This window comes from Ailuropoda melanoleuca, chromosome 5 (genome assembly GCF_002007445.2).
Source record: "Ailuropoda melanoleuca isolate Jingjing chromosome 5, ASM200744v2, whole genome shotgun sequence".
NCBI lineage: Eukaryota > Metazoa > Chordata > Mammalia > Carnivora > Ursidae > Ailuropoda > Ailuropoda melanoleuca.
Genome location: NC_048222.1, coordinates 104,671,640 through 104,697,246, shown reverse-complemented (window position 1 = coordinate 104,697,246; position 25,607 = coordinate 104,671,640). Strand labels below are relative to the sequence as shown.

General features: G+C 39.3%; 1 protein-coding gene across 2 annotated transcripts in view; it reads right to left on the bottom strand.

Annotated features, from left to right (window-relative positions):
* The window catches only part of SH3D19 (SH3 domain containing 19), a 168,148-nt gene that overhangs the window by 42,265 nt on the left and 100,276 nt on the right, over window positions 1-25,607 (bottom strand). For both annotated transcript variants that reach the window (XM_034661530.1, XM_034661531.1), the window contains exons 3-4: window positions 7,920-7,960; window positions 1,866-1,908 (exon numbers count right to left, since the gene is read on the bottom strand). In XM_034661530.1, the coding sequence (XP_034517421.1) occupies window positions 1,866-1,908; window positions 7,920-7,960 (84 nt within the window). The remainder of the gene's footprint in view (window positions 1-1,865; window positions 1,909-7,919; window positions 7,961-25,607) is intronic.

The following is a 25,607-nucleotide window of genomic DNA, read 5'->3' as shown; positions in this document are numbered from 1 at the left end:
GTTGGTAACAAGCTATCGTCTATCTGCAAACGTTCGAAGATTTGTGAAAACCACCACTGCCCCAAAAAAGTTACGTGAGAACCGCCCTAGTCCTAGAAATGACCTGTCTGGCCTAGGCTATCTGGGGAGCAAATGACAGTCATCTTCCAGGACTCCGGGGCTCAAAGTTAGAGATGGACATCGAGCACACTTAAGCCCTGCCTTGGTTGATAAGGGTAAGGGCTAAGTAACGCCCACACAATCTCTTCATTCCAAGGTTCTGCTATCCAGCCTGTACCACCAACATAAATAATACACGGTAAGGCAGAAAGTATACTAGTCAAATACAACTGTTTTGTTGTCTGCCATTATAAATGATATACTCTGACATGATACCATGTAAGAATATCCTCTTCCTCCTCATCCAACCCCTGCCCCAATTCAAAGTCATCTCTAAGTGTTTAGAGTTTGCATGTTCACTTCTAGACCCTGGTATGTGTGGTCTGTGCTCCTGGTCAGTGCAGTATAGGAATTCGATAATTAACCTTTAATATTGAGGAGCCACAGTGATTCAGGCATGGCTCCTTTCATCATTTTCTTAATCTGATTCTACATTCTCATGTTTAGACTTTATATTCAACCTCATTTCCTAACAAACACCAACCGTGTGACCCTAAGCAAACAATCAGCCTCTCTGAGCCTCAGTTTTCCCATCTAACAAATAGGGATGATGACATTCACCCTGCCCTTCTCTAGCACTCTCCAGAAAATAAAAATAAAAAAGCACTGCTATTCTCAAACCTGGGCATAGTCACGCATTCTCGTGCTAGCTCGCGAAACAGTACAACCTGCTTATTGATTGCATCTGAATTGCATTACCTAAAAACCTCTGCTTAAAGCTTTTGTCTAACTAAAAAGTAAGAGTCACTGGCTAATAAATATTAAGCACTATGCATGCAGTAATCCTTATGACAGCCTTGAGATAGGTATGACTGGCAACATTTTTCTTTAAAGATTTTATTTTTAGGTCATCTCTGTACCCAACATGGGGCTCGAATTTACAACCCCGAGATCAAGAGTCTCATGCTGTACCAACTGAGCCAGCCACGGCCCCTGATTAGCAACATTTTAAAGATGGGGATACAGAAGCTAAGAGAAGGTTAAGCAGCTGCCCAAGGCCACACAGTGAGAAGGCAGTGAAGTGAAAATTTGAACTCAGGTATGTTTGACTCTAAAATCCTCCTTCTTCATTATTCTTTTTTTTTTNATACTACCCTGTAAGAAATATGCAAGCAGGGACCATGTCTTATAAAAATCCATCTATCTATTTATCCACCTATCCATGATTCTATCCATTCTACCATCTGTCTGTCTGTCTACTGGTTCCTCCTTCTATCTATCCAATGACTCTCCCCTCCCTCCACCCTCGTTCCCTCCAACCAGCCATCCAGCCATTTATCCATTCAGCTATCCATCCATCCCAGCTCAATTTCCTCTCCTTACTCTTCCATTCAATTTTCTTTCTTGTCATCCATTTATCTATGCAACATTTACTAAGCAGCTAGGAGGTACAAAGCATTTCTTTGAGCAATTCCTTGAAGCAGTTGCAACAGTGCTTTACATATAGCAGTTGCTTAATAAACATTTAAAAAATTAACTTAAGCAAATAATTATTGCCAAAAGAACATTTTGAGGCTTGTATTGCTTCTTCTCCCTCCAAAATTTTCATCATTCAAACTTACAGATTAATTCAGGAAATGTACTGATGAGGCAGACCACTGCTTATGTAATACACTGCTTATGCAAGAGAAATATTTAACTTGGTAACTGATAGCACACTTTGATTTCATTATTAGCAGAATATATGACCTCTGTTATAACCATACCTCCTATCTCGATGAAGCTCGCTCTGAAAAGAAGTCCGAGAAGCTACAGGAGAAAGAATAAACTGGTATAATACAAAATCAGTACATTCAATAAAGGTTTAAATTTTTATAGGGTACATTACTGGAAAAAGTTAGCTTATACTTGAAATCACAGAGGATGTATGAATTTTAACATCCATAAGTAGAAAAGCAAATCAAACTGATCTTTTTACATGGCATAAAATTAATTTTAGTTATATATTTGAATTGCATAAGAGAACATAGATTTCAAAAACTCCCCAAAGCACATTCCATGGTTCTGAAAATAATTTGAAGAATGAAAAGAGAAAAGAAGACAACTATTAAATACAAATTGCCTGGTAAGAGCATTACAACAATGACATGAAATTACAACGGGCAGAAAAAAATTTATCTATTCTAATCCATATGACTGTACTTTTGCAATGTTTGTTTAGAAAGTGAAAGGGGTCCAATTTTCATCTATTTTCTAATTTTTCTGGAATTTTGCAACCTTTGTTTTATTAAATTCAAGGATAATAAGTGCAAAAACTGTTCACAACACTCTTATCAACATGTTTATAGCACATATTACTGTATATGCAGCACCGACTTTTCCTTCAAGCCTCAAACTCAAGAGGCTAGATGGTTCAAACTTCTTTCAAATTTGTAATCATATGATCTGGAAAATGTCACATATGGTGTCACATTATTACATACATGTAAATTGAGAATATTATTCCTATTTTCAAGAAGCACATTCTAACAATTCCTTTAAGAGTATCTTCAAGATATGCATACAAAGGGGAATTTGTTTCAGATACAAACTATTTCTACCAGTCGCCTTCACCTCTCTCTAGTACTCTACTTTTTCAATCCTTCTGACCTGAGAAGTCTGACAGTATGAATCTTTTCTTTCTTCCTACTATTAATTTCGGATTCTCTCCGAATACGGAGGCTGCCAAAGCTGGGGTGCTGGCGTGGAGGCGGGAGGTGGCAATGAAACCCAGGCTGGAGCTGGAGTGGTGGGAACTGAACCTATGCTAGTTTGGTCTACCAGGAGTCCTGTATTCATACTGTTAGCCAACTGGACTGTAACGCTTTTATCGAGTGCTAAACCAAGCTGAGGTGCATTGTGTCTCCTGGAATAAAAGAGGACAGAGAGGCTCAAGCTCTGAGTGGTGCATCTGATTCGTAAGAATGGTCTCATTAAGTCAGAGAAAGGCTACAATCATGTCACCGCCATCACGACAGCCAGAATCAGCAGACACAACACTATTAAAAAGATACCATGTCATTACCACAAACATACCTCTTCCACGGGGCATTTTTGCTGTGCACTATTCATGAGTGCTAAGGGAGAAAAAGAAGGGGTTATAGAAGAGGAAAGGGAGAAAAAAAAAAGAGCGAACCAGCTGCCTATGTTTTTTTTTTTTTTTTAAGATTTTATTTATTTATTTGACATGACGGAGACAGCCAGTGATAGAGGGAACAGAAGCAGGGGGAGTGGGAGAGGAAGAAGCAGACTCCCACCGGGGGAGCCTGACATGGGGCTCGATCCCAGAACCCTGGGATCACGCCCTGAGCCGAAGGCAGACGCTTAATGACTGCACCACCCAGACGCCCCCCAGCTGCCTATGTTTTAAAAGGAATTCAGGAACAAGACTGCCCTGCCGTGCCGCTGTTCTTGCCCAATCTGCACACTTCGACAGAAAAGGAAAGTCGATACAGCACAGTTTCAGAGAGTAAAGTGTGGCAAAGTACAGGTGTGGCAAGGATACACCTGTACAGACCAGGACATTCACCCACGTAACCCCAGTAAAAACAAATTCAACTACAGTTTTTAACAACCTTGCAAAAAAAAAAAAAAACACAAAAACAAAAACAAAAAACCCAAAACCTAAAAACTATTTTGCAAAATCAATTTGCTATTTCAATAAGGATTAATTTTAAAGTATGAATACAGTACTTAAAAGGGAATCCGGTAGTCAATTTACATTCTCGTAAATCAGCGGCTTTTCACTGGATCCTGCCCCTTCACACGGGAGGTGGTTAGCAGCAGGAGCACCTGGTCAGCAGAGGCGTACTGCCGTCCTGGAGGCAGCAAACGAGGGGGAGAAGGTCTCCCAACCTTACTTGTGGATCTCCTCCACGTCCTTCGAGAATCACTGCTTTCCTGTCTCCTGCTTTGAATCTTTTTTCCTTCACATTCCCTCATCTATGAAAATCTCTTCTCTCTCTTGATCCTTATAGAACGACCGGCTCTTTTTTGTCAGTGTTGAACAAGTTCAGTAGTGAGAAATACATTAGATCTTCATACAGCATCTCACACTCCTCTAATTTCTCAACTGTCCACTTCCTCTCATTCTCACTTTCCCAGATCGAACAGATTTGGTGTAGCTGTTGCCAAGACGATCGAATTTGCCACCGATACTCATACAGACCAACATGTTCCTTTTAACCCCCGTCACAAATTGCTAGCTAGTCTTTTGTGCATTTTGGATTAAGGCCACAGTTAAAAGTTATCCCATCATTCCACAGAATTATTTTCAAACTTGTCTAGTTCATATGGTTAAATTCTAAGTACAAAATAAATTCATATTCAGCTGTTTATAAAAGACCGAGATCTGGATTTGCAATATTAGCACGAATAAAGAATCCTCCTAAATTCCAACAGGATCATAAGCACGGAAGGATGCTCAGTGATCGTCCTACTCCAACCTTACAGATGACGAGGATGGGACAAAGAGACGTTAAATGAATTATCCCAAGTCACACAGCCTTTTTTCCTTGAAGCAGTTTAACTCCTCATGCAGCCAAGACAGCTGGATACTAATCCTGATTCTAAATAATTCAAAATGATTGATTAAATGATCAGATGAAATAAACACACAGAAGGATTATTATAAGCATCCTTGCTATAGTACCACTTTGCCAATGAAAATCACAATAATAAAAATAACCCACTAACATTTGCTTGAGACTGAATAGGAGTTAGATGTGTTGGACATGATAACAAGAACATCTGTGGAGTTGAAAGCACAATGACCTTGTAGTCACGCAGTCTAGATTCACATTTCAGATCTACCTCGTGAAGCCATTTCATCTTTCCGAGACTCAGTGGCCCTACCATCTGTAAAATGGGGTTAACATCTACCATGCAGAGCACTGTCTTATAACGTATGTGAGCCTTTCCTGACTCACCGTAGGCAATGAATATTAGGTAAAACTGAATTTCAGAGAATAATTTTCTTTTAAAAAGTTAATGAAAGGAAAAGCATGAAATTCCAGATATATCCAATTATAATACCTTCAAGATCTTTACCCATAATATTTAAGGCTCACAAGAATGCAAAAAGAAGGACCTCAAGGTTTGACTGGAACCAGTATCATTATGGAAGAATTTAAAATAAAACCGGGAAAGGAATATTGCTTTAAAAAATGTGATGAAGTCTTTCTCCTTGACAGAGAAAGATGACTAAGTATGGGGCAGTAAAACAAACATTTCACTGGGTTGAGCAGGCCAAAAATTGTTTACAACTTTTTCTTACAGAATGGGCAAAAAGTGCAAAAGAGAAGGGGAGGACACAATTGTTCTTCATTCTGTAGTTAACATGGCATCACATGAGGATGTCTAGCCTTGTTCCCTAAACATCCAGGAATAATACAACTCACAAATACTTCTTTGAGTGTATGCAAAATAACTGATAAATAAGATTTAAAAGACTACTGAGTCAGTTTTTGTTTTTTTAAAAAAGATACCTCAAAGCAAGTTTTCCCGTTGTTTCATCTCCTTCCTCTCTGCTAGGGCCCTACATCATCAAATTCCCCTTCTCATGGACCAGGCTGATCTCGCCACGAATTCCTTCCCCACTGCCTACAATGTCTCCAAGCTTCTTCATCATGAACAGTCATGTTCCAATTTCCTCTCTGTCTGATACTTCTCAGCCCTTCCTTCTTCTGTTTACCACCAAATGTCATAGAAAAGTAGCCTACCCCAGCTGTCCCAACTTCCACATACTCCATTCATTATTGAAATTGAAGTGTGGCTTCCAATGTCAATGTTCTACTGAAACTGCTCTCTCAGGTCACCACTGGCCTCCTAAGGACCACATATGATGACCTATTTTCAGCCACTTTGGCTTGTCCTTGCTGCAGCATTAAGAGCTACTTGTGGTTCACTTATTCTTTCAAAAAACCTTCCCCCCTTAACCTCTAACACATAGCTGTCTCCTGGTTTTTCCAGTTTTCTGATCATTATTTTTCAGCGTTTTTTGGCCCACTCCACCTTAGCTGCTTTCTCCTAAAGCCTTGCCTGGAACAAGGGCCTCCAGGTAAAAGCAAGATCCATCCGAGAGGATCTACGGAAGTCAGGTACAAATTATAGTCCCCAACAAAGAGGTCCTAAAACCCAAGAAGTAGTCAGCCAACAGGACTCAGTCTCTCCACCGCAGGGCGGAATTCTTTGGGTCATTCACCTTTTGCCCTACGGCACCCTAAAGGCAGAGCCTGGCCTCAGACAGCAGTATTTCCCAAGATTCTGTCCTTTGTCATCTTCTCTGGCCTCCATGTTTTCTCTTTAAGAGTTTAGCTACTCACGGGTTTTGCCTATAACCTTGACTACCCCAAATTATACCTCCAGCAAAAAATTCTTGCCTAAATTCCAGACCCTAATTTTCTTTTTTAAATTCTGTCCCCCCATCTTCTCCACACACCACCCCACCCTCAAAGGGTTCTAAGGCATCAATTTTTCATTTTCATATTTGAATTCCCTTCAACACATACTGTGGCATTCCCACATCTTTATAAAACACCACCAACAAAAATAAGATGTGGGAAATGTGGGCTATCCTTCTGTATTGCCACCTTACAAAATTTTCACTGCCATGGTTCAAATGCACACTCTTCACAATCTGTGGATATCCTAAATTTATACTAAATATTACAAACTAGGTTTCTAAAGATAGGATATAGTCTCCTCAGGGTGGAGACCTCAGCTCAAATAATGCAAAGAACATCTAAAATCCCTTCCTTATCAGAAACCTCATTTCAAACGGAGTTGAGAGGCTGACAGGGGGAGCTCTCACGCTCTACCACTTGTCACCAGTTGCAAATCCAACAGGAAGAGATGGAGTTCGGCAGACACTACCTTACTATGCCTTCAGGAGGAAGAAGAGATTTCCTTCTCCCCCGGCAAAATCCCAGCCAATGAGAGGCTGTCACAACTCAGCCAGTGAGAAGCCACTATATTCTGAACTCCCCAGTTTACTCCAATGGGCTTTTTGTTTCTAACAGTCTTCCCAACTCCCCCCTTTTCTTTCTAAAAAAATGTTCCTCTCTTCTGTTCTGCAGACTTGCCTCTGCAATTCTTGCCCCAGATTGCAATTCTCTGCTATTCTTGAACAAATTTGCTGGCTTAAAAAAAAAATCCCCTCCTTATCTTTGTTTAAAACAGGTAATCCATGTTCTGTTTAGTTTCCCTAAAACTGAAGGGAACTTGGCAGACTTTTGTTAAAAACAATGTTAAAATTATGCACCAAGAGCAAGTTCTCACCAAGAGGCTTGGTAAAGCTTTAACCAAGAGGTAAGGCTGAAAGTATGAATTCACCGTTTTCGACAGGATTCTATTATGGCACTTGTATATGGAAGTGGGCCAATCTCCACAAGCGTTTATACAGTTAAATAAAAACACGGTGGAAACAAATGAATCAAAAAGGACAGGGTTTGATTTTTTTTTACACCCATCAGATGTCTCCACCTATAGAAAATGGTAAATTTATATTAGATCATAAAAATTGACCAGATAATCCACATTTTTAAAAATAGTTCTGTAACAAAAATATTCTGAGCAATGGGCTTATCAATAAATGAAAGTTGAAAAGAAAGCTGAAAACCTAGCTACTTGTCTGAAACAGCTTATTATTTCTTAGGAGAAGAGAGAAGCTACTTTTGTTGGATTCTTTGTAAGATTCATCAAATACAATCACTTGCTGGAAACCTAAACCATCATTTAAAATATCACGGAGGAAAATACAGAGCAGGAAAAAACAAACTTACATCTCTTGATTACCGCTCTAATGGATGACAAGGGTCCTTGGCTAGAAAAAGAAAGAAAGAAAACATTACTGTACTCATTAGTCCTTTTGAAGAAGAATCTCTCATAATGCCAGGTCATTTCTGGGACTCAATATGGCGCCAAGGAGCAAGTTTGACATGTTAGTTACTGGCTTATCCTCCTCACAAACATAAATTTAAAAAAGTTTTTAAATTGCCTTTGATATAAAATGTTTTATGGGAAATGAGAAGGCTGGCGAAGTGTATCTGCAGTGCAAATAAAAATCTGCCTTAAAATTGCTTTCACAGCTACCTACACATTGCATCTTCCAGTTGTTTTGGACAGAACTTGAAATCAGGAAGCAATTACATGGTAATTGAAAGAATGCTGACCCCTCTGTATCTCTTTTGTGTTTGACATGGGAACTCCTGTCTTCTTACATCAGATCAAAATAGATCATTTTTATAGTTAATTTGACCTAAGAACTAACAGCATTTCTTCCTAAGATTAGAACTTAAAACATCACCACCTGAAAATGAAAAGTCTTGGTTGCTTTGAGTTTTGTTCAATGGCTGGTTGGCCCTGGGTGTTTCTGACTGCGTGAGCTTGGGCAAGTCACAGAAATGCTTCTGAGCCTCTGTTCACTCACTGGTCAAACCATCTAGCTGCAAAGGTTTATAATCATTAGTTTGTAAGGCTTTTTGTTTTTTTTAATCTTTATTCAAACCAGCTGGACTGTTTTTGGAATCATTTAGAAAAAATATACAAACCTAAAACTTTAACGGTATTTTTTTTTAAGGAAAAAAAAAGCCTTCTTGTTTATAAAATTCTTCACTTTTTTTTCCTGAATGCTCTTAAAATTTAAATTATTTTTGTATTAAATTTATGCTTGTGGCAATCTGTATAAATCCTCTTGCTGTTTCTTAGGTAGAGAAGATAAAACTTTGGGAAGATGGAGTAACAGTTCATTTTATGGGAGGGACACTTTAAGAATATACTATTTTGACAGACCAAACAAAAACAACACTACAGGAGGTCTCCAAGGTCATGAAACTAGGACTGTTAATATAAAAACGTGTTTTCAGCAATACTGATTTTATGTTATCTTAGATTTTAAAAAATTCAAGTATGACCAACAGTTACAGCATCAGGTGTACAACATGATACATACTCAGTGCTCATCAGTGCACTCCACCCCTTCACCTACTTCATCCATCCTCTCGCCCACCTCCCCTCTGGCAGCCACCAGTTTGTTCTCTGTATTTAAGATCTCTCTTTTTTTATCTCTAATTTATTTGTTTTGCTTCTTAAGTTCCACATATGAGTGTAACATCAGTATCTGTCTTTTCTCTGACTGACTTGTTTCACTTAGCATTATACCCTCTAGCTCCATCCATGTTGGCTAGATAAGCAACACTCATTTTTATTTTAAGTTTATTTACTTTTTAGTAATCTCTACACTCAATGTGGGACTCAAACTTACAACTCCGAGATCAAGAGTTGCATGCTCTGCCGACTGAGCCAGCCAGGTGCCCCAACAATGCTCTTCATCTTCTTCTTCTTTTTTTTTTTTTTTAAAGATTTTATTTATTTATTTTAGAGAGAGAGGGAGAGACAGCACAAGTAGGAGGGGCTGAGGGAGGGAAGGAGAGAGCCTGATGCAGGGCTTTGGTCACAGGACCCCGAGATCATGACCTGAGATGAAACCAAGAGTTGAACATTTAACCAACTATACCACCCAGGCACCGCTCCCCCCAGCAATGCTCATTGTTAAAAACAGTTCTTGAAGGTTTTCTGTAAACAATTATTTGGGGGGAAATCATTGTAAGGTCATGTAGAAGAGTAACAGTACTAAAATATAAATAGGTTGACTGAAAGTTGTAGGAGAAACTTCCAGGTGCAGAAGTGGAGAGAGACTGCATGTTACTATTGTGTCTGTTGATTCAAGTACAGTAATTAATAGAATCAAAATCAGTACTTACTGATTTTTTGGCCCCAGGCAGGGCCAAAAAAAGCCAAAATTTCATGCATATGTCCAGGCAGAACATATGGATTGTTACTGAATGTCTATGTCATTATCTCCTTGCTTATTACCCCTGATTTGGTGGGATGTTATTATTTACAAAGCTGTGGTTACCTTTGTGAAGGAGGAAGGTGAACTGATTGGGATAGAACATGGGGGTGTCTGGGTCAAAATGTCCCCCTCCCCAAAAAGATATGTTGAAATCCTAACCCCAGTACCTCAGAATCTGACCTTTTTTTGGAAACAGGGTCATTACAGATATAATTAGTTAAGATGAAGTCATACTGGAGTAGGGTGGTCCTAATCCAATGACTGGTGTCCTCAGAAGAAAACCATGTGAAGACAGACGTACAGAGAAAAGGCACCAGGTGACAATGAGGCAGAGATTGGAGTGATGCAGCTACAACCCAAGCAACGCCAAAGACTGTCCACCAACCACCAGGAGCTAGCAAGAAGCAAGGAAGGACTCCCCTATGGATTTCAGAGAGAGATTCCCCTATGACACCTTGCTTTCAAACTTGTAGCCTCCAGAGCTGAGAGACAATAAATTTCTGTTGTTTTAAGTCACCTAGTGTGTGGCACATTGATAGGGCAGCCCTGGGAAACACGTGTGGGGTCTTCTGGGCGCTGATTTGATGTGATAATTCATTGAGCTGTTTACTTTGTACATATATGCTACACTTCAATAGAAAGCTGGGGCAGGGGACATGAGAGGTGGTAGAAACCTTGGCACAAAACAGAATTCTGACTGAGGTCTGCCCAGGTTCCACAATTCTCAAGATTTACAGCAACACGTTTAGGCTAGCTCTATAAACCAACCAACCAACCAATCAGTATCTTACGTCTAAAACAGCATTTTTCCAGACTCTGAAGTTCTCCTTTCTAGGTTAACAGGTTCTGTGGTAGGGAAACTAAAAAAGGAGCAGAAGATGGCTCTTTTTTCTCCATTTGCATGCAGAGCAAAAGCTATAGGTGAAGGTTCCACTCTATTTTTTTAAAGTAAGATTTTATTCATTTATTTGAGAGAGAAAGAGACAGAGCATGAGCGGGACCGGGGGCGGGGGGAGGAGGCAGAGGGTAGAGGGAGAAACAGACTGTCCACTGAGCAGGGAGGCTGACTCGGGGCTCGATTCCAGGACCCTGAGATCACGACCTGAGCCAATGCAGATGCTTAACCGACTGAGCCACTCAGGCGCCCCTCCATCTGTGGTCTTAAGAGAAACCCTCATGGGAGTTCTCCCTCAGCACGAGCTCAGGTTCACGTCTTAGCTGGGAACCTCCAGGAAGGATGGCCACTGTGGGACAGTAGACATGGCAACAGAACCACTGATCAGAAGTGCAAGCAGCAGAGCCTGGTGGTTCAGAGAGTTGGTTCTAAAGTCCAACTGTTCATATGTACTCCTGCTGCCTCCACACGCTAGCAGGTGTGATTTCATGCAAATTATTTAGCTTTTCTTCTCATTTCCTCATGTATAAAATCAGGAATAACTTAACTCTGTCATGAAGTTGTTGTGAAGAGTAAGAGGGAAAATCCATTAAAGCATCTTACACTGGGCCTGGAACAAAGTGTGTGTTCAGTACACACTATTGTTATTGCAGCTTTATCACTGTTGATGTCTGTAATCTTTAGAGACATCACAAAGCATCTGACAACACACACAACCCTTGACAGGTTCTCACGTTGGGGTGTGATATCACACAGCAGGCCTAACCGTTTACGTTTTTAAAGATTATTTTCTTTGAGATTTACTCTGCTCTCCTCTGGTTTCTGTTGTTCTGATGGAGCTTCAGCCTAGGCCGCCTGGCAAAACAAAGGACTGCCAAAGTGCATCTTCACTCCCTTCTACACGTATGAAACTATGTCCGGGCCCTCGGCAGAGCTGGTCTGGAGCTTCTGCCTTCTGCTCTTCAAGTACTGCTGCCCTTTCTTCTTGGTGGGACAGATAAAACCACTCCTGCCATGTGATGAAGACCCTTCCAGGAGGGAAGTGAAGGGTCAGGGGATGCAGCTTTCAGATTCTGAGAAGAACCAAAAGCTGGGGTCAAGACAGGATAGTGTCAGGTCTAAGTCCTGATGACTTATCTTCCTCCAGGCCTCTGGGGGTGCCCCCTAGCTGTTCAGAGTCCCCTTCTATCCTTTCTTCCCACTCTTTTAAAATAAGCCCTTTTTAGGCTGTGTTGTAGGGTCACTGTCTACTACCGTGTTTGCTCAGAGCCTTAGTGTTATGGTGTTTTTAAGAAAGAAAATTGCATCTTAAGAGAGCTTAACCTAATGAAATGAATTTCTAGTAAGATTTCAGCAATGAAGATAATGATGAAAACTGTTTATTATTACATGTGCCAAACACACGATCTTTTTTTACAAATGAAAAAAAAAGGCGTAGAGGTTAGGTGTTCTGTCTGCAGTCACATAACTGTGGTAAGTGGCAGAACCAGATGTGAATTTACTACCATCTGATTACAGTCCAGAAGTCTATAATTCATGCTTGAGTGGATGGGGAAAAGTTTCTAAATGCTTGACAAAGTTCAATAGGTAGGCAGGTACCCTCAAGAATAAAGTGAATCCAAAAAATTTCACATTGGAGTCGCCTCCAGACTCTGTAGTGTGGGAGAAAGCAAAGTAAAAGTTGCTAGGTATGACATTTTGATATTGTCAAAACCAGCAAAGCAAACCATAATGGTCACTCTTAATCTCACCTAAGAAAATTCAATTGGATCATGTTTTATTTATCATAATGAAACAGAGTCTAAAAAAATTTATTCATTATTCATCCATCCATTTATTTATTTATAAAGATTTTATTTATTTGTCAGAGAGAGAGAGCACAAGCAGGGGGAGCAGCAGGCAGAGGGAGAGGGAGAAGCAGGCTCCCGGCCAACCAAGGAGCCCCAGCGGGACTCAATACCAGGACTCTGGGACCATGACCTGAGCCAAAGGTAGACACTCAACCGACTGAGTCACCAAGGCGTCCCCTAAAACATATTTATACAACTTTCAAAGCAACAGCTTATTTCCAAGTTTTAAATAATTTCCCCTGCCCCCTCTCTTTGATGAGGAAAACTGTTTCCACAAACCAGTACATGAAGTTGTTGGATTTGGCTAGTTTGGTACACAAATCAGAATAACACCTGCAGGGGCGCCTGGGTGGCACAGCGGTTAAGCATCTGCCTTCGGCTCAGGGCGTGATCCCAGCGTTATGGGATCGAGCCCCACATCAGGCTCCTCTGCTATGAGCCTGCTTCTTCCTCTCCCACTCCCTCTGCTTGTGTTCCCTCTCTCGCTGGCTGTCTCTATCTCTGTCAAATAAATAAATAAAATCTTTAAAAAAAAAAAAAAAAGAATAACACCTGCAAGTGTCCATCATCATTATCGCATCTGGTTCTGGAGCTCCTTCTCTGTGCAGAAGCAACTGAATATACAGTTAAAAATACATTCTTTGTAAAAACAGCTGAACGTGGTTTGAGCACAGCATATAAAGAAGCCATGGTAAGACATAAGGGACTGGAACTCAAATGCCATGTCAAAGTGAGAACATGCTATAAAGGTAAGTGCTGATGCCAGGCATCACCAGCCAGGTTAAACACTAAGAACCTATGGGTCAAGGATATGACAGCAAAGTGTCTCAAAAGCAAGTTAAGAATTTATCGGGGACATCTCCCCACACAAGCATTGTTGACCGCAGCTGGTCTTTATGTACCAACCATGGTATTTGTGCCATGCCTGCCTTTAAAAAAGCATTTATGAATAAACCCTGGAGTGCCAGTATTCATTCATTCTCTTTCTTTCTTTCTTTCTTTCTTTCTTTCTTTCTTTCTTTCTTTTTCTTTCCTTTCTTTCTCTCCCTCCCTCCCTCCCTCCCTCCCTCCCTTCCTTCCTCTCTAAGATTTTATGTATTTATTTGACAGAGAGAGAGACAGCCAGCGAGAGAGGGAACACAAGCAGGGGGAGTGGGAGAGGAAGAAGCAGGCTCCCAGCGAAGGAGCCCAATGTGGAGCCCAATGTGAAGCTCAATCCCAGGACTCTGAGATCACGCCCTGAGCCTAAGGCAGATGCTTAACAACTGAGCCACCCAGGCGCCCCGCCAGTATTCTTTCTTAAAACTGTGGGCTGATCCACATGTTTAGGAACAAAATATATTGATATGACTGACACTAATATTTATGAGATAAATAATGAGTGGAGGTGGGGAAGACAGAGGTGAGCAAGGGAGGTTTCTGGAAGTGCCAGGAAGGCAATGGAGAAGTCTGGGGTGTCTTAGTTATGCATGCAATTATTCATCCATGGAGCTCTCACTGTGTACCTGGCATTATACCACAAACTGGGGACACCGAAATGAATTTGCAACTTCTGCCCTCAGGAAGAATGCAGTCATGCTGGTAAGATCAATAAATAAAAGGTTAAACAAACGTGAAAAAAAGGTTATACAAGGTATTGTAAGAGCTTGGAAGAGGGGTGTCTAAATTTAGCTCCAGGAGAGTTGAAGAAAACAGAGCTGATGCTTGAATAGAGCTACTGCAACGTCTCATCCTTGGCACTACTGGCATCTGTTAAGGATGAGGGGTTGTCCTAGTTATGACAGGATGATTGGCAGCATCCCTGGCCTCTACCTACTGGATACCAAAGGCGTACCTCCTCCCACTCACTGCCAGCTCTGACTACCCAAAATGTCTCCAGACATTGCCAAATGTCCTCTGGGCGGATAGTGGGGACAGGAGAATCACTCTCACTTGAGAACCACTAAGTTAGTGGCAACAAACCAGAGTGATAGGATTAGTATGGATACAAAGGAAGCTGTCATTAACGGTTGCCAAGTTGATGGTGGCAGTAGTGGGATAAAACTGGGGCTGGATGTGAAAGAACAGGACAAAGGCAATGAGAAGGCGAGAAGAAAAAAGTAAATGGATTTCTAGCACCAAGAACAGTTTTAGAAGGGTGGTAACTCTGGTTAAACCAGGTGAAAAAAATGAGTCATTCTCTGACAGAACATGGAAACCCAGTCATTTAATGAAAAAACAAAACAAAACAAAACAAAACCCTTTCTAAGTCAGGTGCTTATAAATCAAGGATTGCCTGCACTTAAAAAAAAAAAAAGAAAAGAAAAAAGATAGTTATTTTAGGACTGCAATAAGCAAAAGTCCTTGACTTGCTCCATTTCAAAAAACAAAACCCCAAACCCAAAATACCTTACATGTATTTTTATAAACAAAGCCTTGGGACAACCCTGATTTACTTCTCAGAACAGAAAGCAATAATGTTACATCATAACAAACCCCGTGTTTTCATCTTGTGTATCAAACTTTTATCATCTTATGTTACCTGCTAGGATAAGGTAATATTGTGTAATGGGAGAAGAAACTATGAGTTAGTAAATAATCTTGTGCTACTGAGACAAATATAGAGCTATAATGCCATTTTAATAAGGTCTAAATTAATATCATCATAATCTGATAAAATGGAAAAGAACAGTGTATTACTTGAAACTAATGAACACAAATTAACCTACTAGTTCTAAAACTCTGATGAACCCCCCCAGTTTGAAGATTGGGTTTATAAGCCAGGGGGTGAATTCCTTCTTAAGAATTAGAGAATAAAGATTAGTAAAGAAAAATAATTGAGATCCAACCAGAATGGCTTTTGCTAAAGCTAAAAAATGTAACAAAACTACAAAATATTTCTATTAATACTCTGAAAAGCTTTAAAGAAAAAGTTATAGAGTTCTGATTTCACTTTTTTATCACCACTGACATCTCAATTATAGTAATTAAGTTCTATGATATAACACCAAGGTACACCAGGAATTTTTCTACTTAGTCTTTTTCAAAGACAAGCAAATCATATGTGCAACCTTTATTTACAAAGTTTCAGAACAAATAAAGCCAATACGTATTAAAATGAGCTTTCATTAACACACTTCACAGGTTATAAATTTGTAAAATGAGTTTTTTGGTTTTTTTTTTTTTTAAGATTTATTTAGGGGTGCCTGGGTGGCTCAGTCGGTTAAGTGTTTGCCTTCGGCTCAGGTCGTGATCCTGGGGTCCTAGAATCGAGTCCCCATCGGGGGTCCTTGCTCAGTGGGGAGCCTGCTTCTCCTCTGCCTGCCGTGCCCCCTGCTTTTTTTTTCTAAAAAAAAAAGAGATTTATTTATTTATTTGAGAGAAAGAGAGAGAGAGGGAGCAGAGGGAGACAGACTCCCCACTAAGTGGGGAGCCCAATGCGGAGCTCGATCCCAGGACCCTAAGATCATGACCTAAGCCGAAATCAAGAGGCAGATGCTTAACCAACCGAGCCACCCAGGCACCCCTGTAAAATGAATTCGATTAATAATCATATCTGTGAGCATAAAGAATATGGAGGCGGACAGAGAAAAAGCAAATAGGATACATGATGTACCTACTGGGGCATCATGGCTGTAGTGGGAAGAATACAGAATTTGAAGCCAGTCAGAGACCTGCTTTCGTATTTCCAATTTACTTATTTGCTGGAATTGTTTTCTTTGTAATACAAGGATACTAATGTCTATCTTTTGACTTCTTACTAAGATTGAATTTTAAAAAGTGTATAAAATGCACAGCACAGTGCTTGGCACGTATTACTGTCTCAAAAAATGTTACTTGTATTTCCCTACCCTATTTTCCAATAAACAACTTTGTCTAGTCCATAATTATATAAAGCCCAAATCTGGGGGGCTATCCTGCCAACACCAATTGAGTTACCCTATAGTTATCGTAACACTACCTTATAAATTCAAATAACTGACCATTTGCATTTCAGTTGCAATTATTATTCACTACCTACAACCCTTCTGAGATTCACAATGCATACTTCTCATAAACCTATTTCCTACCAAGCCGAAGCAGTAACAAAGCCAAGAGAACAAAACAGACAAGTTTTTATGAGCACTGTATTATCCTTACTGAGAACACAGATCTCTGTTCCTTTCCCTCACCCTTTCTATGATGGTTTTCACAAAATGGACATGGTGATCAGTAAGTAGCTCTAAAGAGCTTCGTATTTCTTTAGCTCTATTAAACAAAAAAAATCCCACAAGTGTTCAAAGATCCTGGAAGAAGCTTTCAAGTCTACTATTAATAACTACGGTACATTTAAAATTAGAATATGTTGCCCTGTCCTTGGCAATTCTTTGTTTTCTCTGTTTCCCCCCCACACACACACAAATGTCTTGTCTTCCTAATTAGACTGCCAACTTCTCAAGGGGAGAGACTCTCTTTTACTCATTTTTATAGTACAAGTCAGTGGAACTGTATCATGTGCTCGCCGAACTCATATGAACTCAATACTACTCACACAGAGAAATAAATATAATTTGAATAGTACAGGCAATCCCACCTACACTTTACTTAATAAGCAAATCCCAAATAATTTTGCGGCTGGTTTTGTTCTGTTGGTCTTTATTCCCAGTTCCATCTTGTTGTATGTTCACTTTGCTAAGAGTGTCTGGGTCTAATATTTAACAATAGGTTATTTTTCATGCAAATATCACCTTGATGAGCATCTGGTACTCACTAGATGGAAAAGTGGCCAGGTTTGCCTTAAGAAATGGTACATTAGACTCCAACATGGCACCTAATTTGGCAACAAACATTGTACTTCAAGTGTCAATTAATGGAATTTCAGGGGTCAATCTGCCTAATCACACCTTTTCATTGTACTCTTTCTTTAGAACCTGTCTCTTTATTACTTAAACTCCTGGTAATTCCCAACTAATGAGCAGCACAAAATCTTCACTGGTGTGCTAAATTTAACACCATGTATAATACACAATAACATACAGTGATATTAATCAGGAAAAACTTATCTGAGTAGGCTATCGTATATGATGTCGAACACATACAACTTATTTTGAGAGGACATATAGGGCATGTTTACTCAGCACCGAAGAAAGGTGGTATTTACTGTAACACGCGACAACAGAATCTTTAACCTTGTCAAATGTGAACACAAAAAAAGGCTGTAAACTAATGATCTGAAGTGTGACTGTGTTCAATAAACATCTACTGAATAAACCAAGGTATTAATAACCAAAATGTATTTTTTCTAGGGTTACAGACTTCCTCCACAGCCTACCAAAAGTGATCTGTAGAGAGAGTTTAACAGAACCTAGAAAGACAAAAAGAGCTAAAACCCAATCCTCTCTTTTCTGGATATACAGCATAAAATTTATTTATAAATTTTATGATTAGAAGTTATTTGTTAGTAAAAGGCAAAAAGAGACAGCATAGTTTGTTTTTTTTAAAGATTTTATTTATTTGTTAGAGAGTGCACACACGCACAAGCAGGGGGAGCGGCAGGCAGAGAGAGAGAAGCAGGCTCCCTGCTGAGCAAGGAGACTGAGGGAGGTGGGACTTGATCCCAGAACCCCAAGATCATGACCTGAGCCAAAGGCAGACGCTTAACCGACTAAGCCACCCAGGCGTCCCGGGATAGCATAGTTCTAAAAGGGGATCCATTATATGCCAGGAAAAAGAGAGAAGAATAAGAAAATATTAGACAAATATAAGGCAGCTGCAGTTTGAAACACCCCAATAATATTCAGAGACTGATTTTTCACATTTTGTTTTATTAGCTGGTTACTTCTGTATTTTTGGCCAAACACAGCATTCACTTAACTGTTAAGAGTAAATATTAGTTTTCGGAAATTTAATGCTTACGCTATTCCAGGTATTATGCTAAGTACCAAAGAAACGAGATCAACTAGGACATGGACCCTGCCCGTAAGATGCTCATAGTCTAATCAGAAGCCTACAGACAAGAGAAGAGCTTGCGATCTGCATTTCGGTTTTTCTTAAAATCAGGACTTTCATACATTTTTTACCTTTTATTAAGTATTCTGGTGTGTTATTTCCTCTACTAGACTATAAAGTCCTTCTCAGACAATGCACATATTGGAATGATGTTAAACCTTAAATTAAAAAAAAATTATGGCAAATTTTAAAAATTATAGCAATTTTTAAAGTCCTTTCGGCATGTGCAGATTCTGTGCCATATAATATTTTAGATCATATGTAAAGAACAAGTTCTAAAAACAACTGACTCATCCAGTTATACCCTATTTAACAATGACTTTTAAAGAACGTAAAGAGTTCTTCTAAAAAAAATAGAATAGAATAGAATACCCACACTCTTCTCTAAAACCTGTCATCTTGGTTTCCAACACTATATGCATCGGAGCTTCCACCTAAAAAGGTTGACACATCCCTTTGGACACCTCCTTAATGGACGTTCAAAGAAAACCTGGTATAAAGTCCTGTGACAGACATGAGACTGGCATGGGACCCTACCTGGCAAGAGAAATCAGAACATGGAAAGTCTGGCAGAAACCCAAAGGGTCACTGGTCATACTACAGAGGAAAAATTAAAAGCAGATGCTCCCTACATCACAGTCCATACACAGAGTCCTAACACCTATGTAGTAAGAAACAAACATAAGTAAAAAAGCCCTCTGTCCAAAGATGAAAGAATACTCAAGGAGAAAAGAACGGAAAAAGTTTCTCAAAACCTACTAGGTTATCTATCACCTACCTGGAAACATCTGCTTTATGGTGTTTGTTTTTTACTAAATATATATAAATATTCCAATACGTTGGTTTGCATCAAAACACATAATCTACTTTTGTTTTCCCTTGGTTCTATGATGCAAAATGATAGAAGATAGTGGGATGTAGAAAGTGTAATGACACCGCCTCCCACACTTGCTGCTGTGAACTCAGAGGCGTACCTGGTAACACTCTCGATGTGAGAGTTAGAGAAGAGCTCTTAATTCTTACATTTCTGGCTATAACTTTTAGTTATCTTTTTACTTCCCTAATGCATGAACAAATCTAATACTTAAAAATTACTTGAGATTAACTGTCCTTTTAAGGACACTGAAAATCAAAGAAACATATAAATGGGTAAGAAAATGACAATATCTGATTAATTATTTTAATTTTAGGTCATGTAAAGGATACAGGAAAGGGCAGGAAGGATGGAAAGATGAAAAGTGGGATTAGACTCCATATACAACCTGATAAATCTATTGAAGTAAAAGTGGGGGGATTAATTATTTAGTGGAGATACAATTAGTATAGACCAGTATTTCTGGGTTTTGTTTTGACATCATTCCTGACCCATTCTGAATTGTTCAGTACTGAAACCTAGAAGACATAACCGCATAGCACAGGTACCTGGTATTTCTTGATGATGCGCAATCAAAATCAGCACTAAAACTCAAAAGTTTTAGAAGCAGCTGATATTTGCACGTGAGTTAGCAACGAAATATGTTAAAAACAAAGATGTGTGCATGTATATGAATATTTGGAAAGATGTCTTAACCTTAGCATTCCAATGAGACCGAATTCATCTCACTGAAAACTGAGCATCTTATGGGCAGGGTCCATGCCCCAGTATAATATTCTCTTATAAAAATGAAACCTTACTATGTAAAAACATATGAAAAATCAGAGGGTTTAAGTAGAAGGCAGCAGAGAAAAAAGGTGAGACACATGATTCTGTGTCTCTCCATTCTTTATGGGATTAAAATAACACTGCCTCAAGGGATGATAGTTTGCTGTTTTTCATTGCAAAAACAAATACATACTTTAAGCATCTGAAACTGATCAAAATATTAACTAAGTGGTGCTTCCAAACAAGTCAGAAAGAAATTAGGTCAGTTTGAAACCCTGACTTTAAAATCTAAAAATGGTATTACTTCTTCAATGTTAGCTCTATTTTTATTTACAACATTGAAGCAGATAGTTTTAAAAAGCTAGATTTAAATGTTATTAATAAAAATAATAAGGGGCGCCTGGGTAGTGCAGTCGTTGGGCGTCTGCCTTTGGCTCAGGGCGTGATCCTGGCGTTCCGGGATGAGTCCCACATCGGACTCCTCTGCTGGGAGCCTGCTTCTTCCTCTCCCACTCCCCCTGCTGTGTTCCTTCTCTCGCTGGCTGTCTCACTGTCACATAAATAAATAAAATCTTTAAAAATAAATTTAAAAAATTAAAAATATTAAAAATAATAAAAATTATTAAGGTTATAGGATGCTACAAGATTTTTCTAACACGAAGAATTTTTTTCAGTATCTTTTAAAGGAGAGTGCCGTAGCCACCCATCTCTTACCTTTGTAATCTCCTGATCAAAGGTATTATGTTGACTAAGCCCTTCCTTTTGCCCTTTACTTTTTTATTTTTTTAATTTTTTTTAATTTTTTTTATTTTATTTATTTATGCAACAGAGACAGAGACAGCCAGCGAGAGAGGGAACACAAGCAGGGGGAGTGGGAGAGGAAGAAGCAGGCTCACAGCAGAGGAGCCTGATGTGGGGCTCGATCCCATAACGCCGGGATCACGCCCTGAGCCAAAGGCAGACGCTTTAACCGCCGTGCCACCCAGGCGCCCCCCTTTTGCCCTTTACAAAGTGCATTACATTTCTATCTTTTCATCAAATCTTGGTAATATCTAAAGCAGAATCGACTTAATCAACAGTGGAGGAATTAACAATGAAGCAATAAGCATACATAAAACAGCAAAACCTAATCAATGTGATTTCATATATTAAAGACCTTAAAGAAGGTCTTTATTTTACTAAAACAAGTAATTTTTTGAAGTTTTTATTCAAATTCCAGTTAGTTCATCTACAGTGTAGGAGTAGTTTGAAGTGTACAATATAGTGATTCAGCATTTCCATACATCACCCTGTGCTCATCACAACAAGCATACTCCTTAATCCCCATCACCTATTTCACCCATCCCCTGCTCACCTCCCCTCTGGTCACCATCAGTGTGTTCTCTGTACTTAAGAGTCAGTTTCTTGATTTGCCTCTCTCTGTTTCCCTCTTTGCTAGTTTGTTTTCTTTCTTAAATTCCACATATGAATGAAATCATACAGTATTTGTCTTTCTCTGACTGACTTACTGAACTTGACATAATACTCTTTAGCTCCATCCATTTCATTGCAAATGGCAAGATTTCATTTTTTATGGTTGAGTAATATTCCACTGCATGTATACACATCTTTTTGCTATCTCAGATCTAGGGTTAGTATTAGGGCTAGGGCCAAGGTTGGATTAGGGTTAGGTTTAAGAGTTAGGGGTTAGCAGGGTGCTGGTTTGTGCCTGGCATCCTGCAATCCAGAGACCGCTTCAGTGAATAAAACCAGGCTTTGCTGGCAGCGAAGAATAGACATGGCAGAGATCTACTTAGCTTAAGCAAGGAGGGGTTTGGGGCTCTAAATACTCTTCTTTAAATAGAAACAAATTTTTAAAAATTCATTTAACCGAGTCCTTCAAAAAGAGGCAGTTCTTAAAAGAGTTTCTGTTAAAGCCAAAGGCTTTGACCAAGAATGTAAGACAGAACACAGAAACAGCTGAGTTCATTCTAACAACACATGGATTTGTTCTCCGGTAATTTGAACAGAAATTTCAACAGTGAGTAGGCATGAAAACTTTTACTGCAAATATTCAATAACTTCTCCATTATATAAGGAGTACAAGCACTGTGCACATCAGCAAATATCTATTTTTTGCAAAGCCACTGGAAAACTTTACCACTGGATAGCAAGAATATATGTGGTAGCTAAAGGACTTTAAAGTCTTTTAAAATTATGACTATCCATGGGGCGCCTGGGTGGCACAGTGGTTAAGCGTCTGCCTTCGGCTCAGGGCGTGATCCCGGTGTTCTGGGATCGAGCCCCACGTCAGGCTCCTCTGCTATGAGCCTGCTTCTTCCTCTCCCACTCCCCCTGCTTGTGTTCCCTCTCTCGCTGGCTGTCTCTATCTCTGTCGAATAAATAAATAAAATCTTAAAAAAAAAATAAAAATAAAATAAAATTATGACTATCCATAATTATATGAAATTCCCCAACAGGTACAGCAATAGACCGGTACAGGCTGGGGAGCAGAGGAGCAGATTTTAGGATACATATTATGTACTTGAGGATACACCTTCATTTAAGGGTACGACTTCATTAAGACTGTAGGCACTAAGTCCACCTGCCCTCAAACAGGTTGTTCTATATTTACAGGATTCAAAAAAGACTCACAGAGAGTACAATGTGCCTCCTGTAAGCGTCAGGAGGAGGCAGAAAGGAGGGGAGCAAGAAGATGACAGAAGAGGATGTAGGACAGAACCGCAGGAATGGGGTCCAGCTGAACAAAGGAGGGAGCACTGCATGTGGACGAGGGAAACAAGGCTTCCAAACACTCTCCAGATAAAGACTCTGCCTGAGGAAGGATGAAGCCCACACTGGCGCCACATTCTGAAATACACCACCTGCCACACGGGAGATTTATGCTGCCCCTGTCCCCACTCATTCTCTCCTCCTGTGCTTACACTGGAGACGAGAGGCATTTTATTGAGCTGCTCTCACCAGTCCCGCTGAAATGGCTCTGCAGTCTGTGGCAGAGACACAACTGGTATGAGAATTTACTTCTGTAAGATAAGATATACAGATCCCCAAACCGAATATTTAGTATAAGCCCATTATTTTTTAAAAAGCGATTAAAAATGCCTTCTTTTAAAAATCTTTAAAAAACCTTAAATGTGTGTGTATACACACAAACATACACATATATGTACACACATATACACATACAAATATGTACTCTATATATGTATTTTTTATTTTCTACTATGTAAGAAAAATGAGAACCTATCTACCCAGTGCTGTGAAGCCAGCTCATACTGGCTTATGACAGCCGACAAATTTTCAGAAATTTTGCAGGCCAATTGTTAGACATAGCCATTATTAAAAACTGTATAAACTTACATACATTATAGGCACTTAACAATTCACGAGTCACGTAAAAACAAACGTAATCAACACTCAAAACTTATTTCCTACTTATTTTACCACATTTTACTGTTCTCTAGGCTCTTGAGGTTATTTATACCCATTACGTCTGTAGGGTGGAAATACTATATAACGAGGTGCTACGGAGCAACTCTTTCCAATTCACCGTAAGTGGTGTCATATCCGTAGCCTGAAACTGTCTACGGCTGGGGTGTTTACAAACAAAAACTGGCAAACCAGCGCTTATCATTTTACTGATTGTTTAGATTTAAGAAAGTGATGGAGAAAATGTTAATGCAGATCCAACATAAAAGCATGTTTTGTTTGTAGAGGTTACATTATGAACAGCAGAAACACTGAGGAAACATTCTTCCAATATTTGAATACTATGATCTGAATCCACAAAGAAGTTGCTCAGGTCATCAACCAAACAGGCGGAAATTCTGACATATGTTTCGGTTGTCTCACTTTCATCTTACTCATTAACATAAACAAAAGTATCAACCAACATTCATACTGGGAATTACACTCAAAGAACTGCTTGTCAGACATTCAGCAGCACACCACCGCACATGCCCAAAATGTTTCTCAAAGGCACAGAATTATGATTTGCTATCTACCTATTTTTCTGTATTTTCCAAGTTTTATGTAATAGACATTATTGTTTTTATAAGTTATCTTTAAAAAAGATTTGCTGTAGCAAAAAAAACAAAACAAAAAGTAATAGATTGATGGGGTGCCTGGCTGGCTCAGTGTAGCATACAACTCCTCATCTCAGGATTGTGGGTTTGAGCCCCACACTGGGTGTAGACACTACTTAAGAACATTAGATTTAAAAGGTTCATGTCAAATTTATGACTTTTGAATAAGCTGCAAGCAAACCATCACATAATCAATCACCTTCTGGAAATAGTAGGAGGAGATGAAATCAAGACGCCATCGTCCCAGCGTCCTAGCACAAACAGTAGCATGCCTGTAACTTCAAAACAACTTACAAAAAGAAAATCATATTTCACAAATCTCTAGTGGTTCCAGCATGAAATAAAAACCAAGGAGTTAATAATCAAATTAAGTGAACATAAACATTTAGAATTTAAAAATCACTGATCTAACTATTATTCTCTTAGTATATTCTATGTTCCAGGGATTTTCCTAGGTGCTGGGGAACTGGAGTAAAAAAGATGAGCCCCGGGTCTAGTTAAGCAGAGAAAACAGGAAAGTAAACAGGTAATTTGTCTTTAAGTGGATAATTTTAATACAGATTAGGAAATGTGGAAACACACAAGGATATCTGGAATCTTTAAAATACATGTCACGGATATAGAACTAATCATGAATGTCAATTCAAATGAAATACAACTGACAGAGTAAAAATATAACCAAGTTTTTAAAAATAATAAAATAGATTCTCAGTGGCAAGACAGTGCAGATACGAATAGTAACATTTATCTCCTTGCAGCACCCAAGCCAAAGTCACTCCTCCTCTCCTTGCAGCACCCAAGCCAAAGTCACTCCTCAAATCCCACAGCTTGTCCAGTGTTGGCATTTTCAGAAAAGGCTTGGCATGATGATCCAGACTTAGATCAAACTTCTAGTGGCACTCAAGATCATTCTGCTCACACCTACAACCAATGGCTGTCACCCTAAGAATGTCTGTAAGATGCACAAGTTGTTTCCGGGCCATGGCCCTTCCTGTTATGAGAATTACCAACAATCGAAATCAACTGAAATGCATGTGTATATGGGTAGATGGATGGGCAGGTAAGCAGGTTTGTTGGACAAACAGGCAGATGAATAGATGGATAAATCTTTTACTTAACAACCTTACTTTAGAAAAAGAAGATAAATTATTTAGTCATTTAGTCATTTGTACTATCT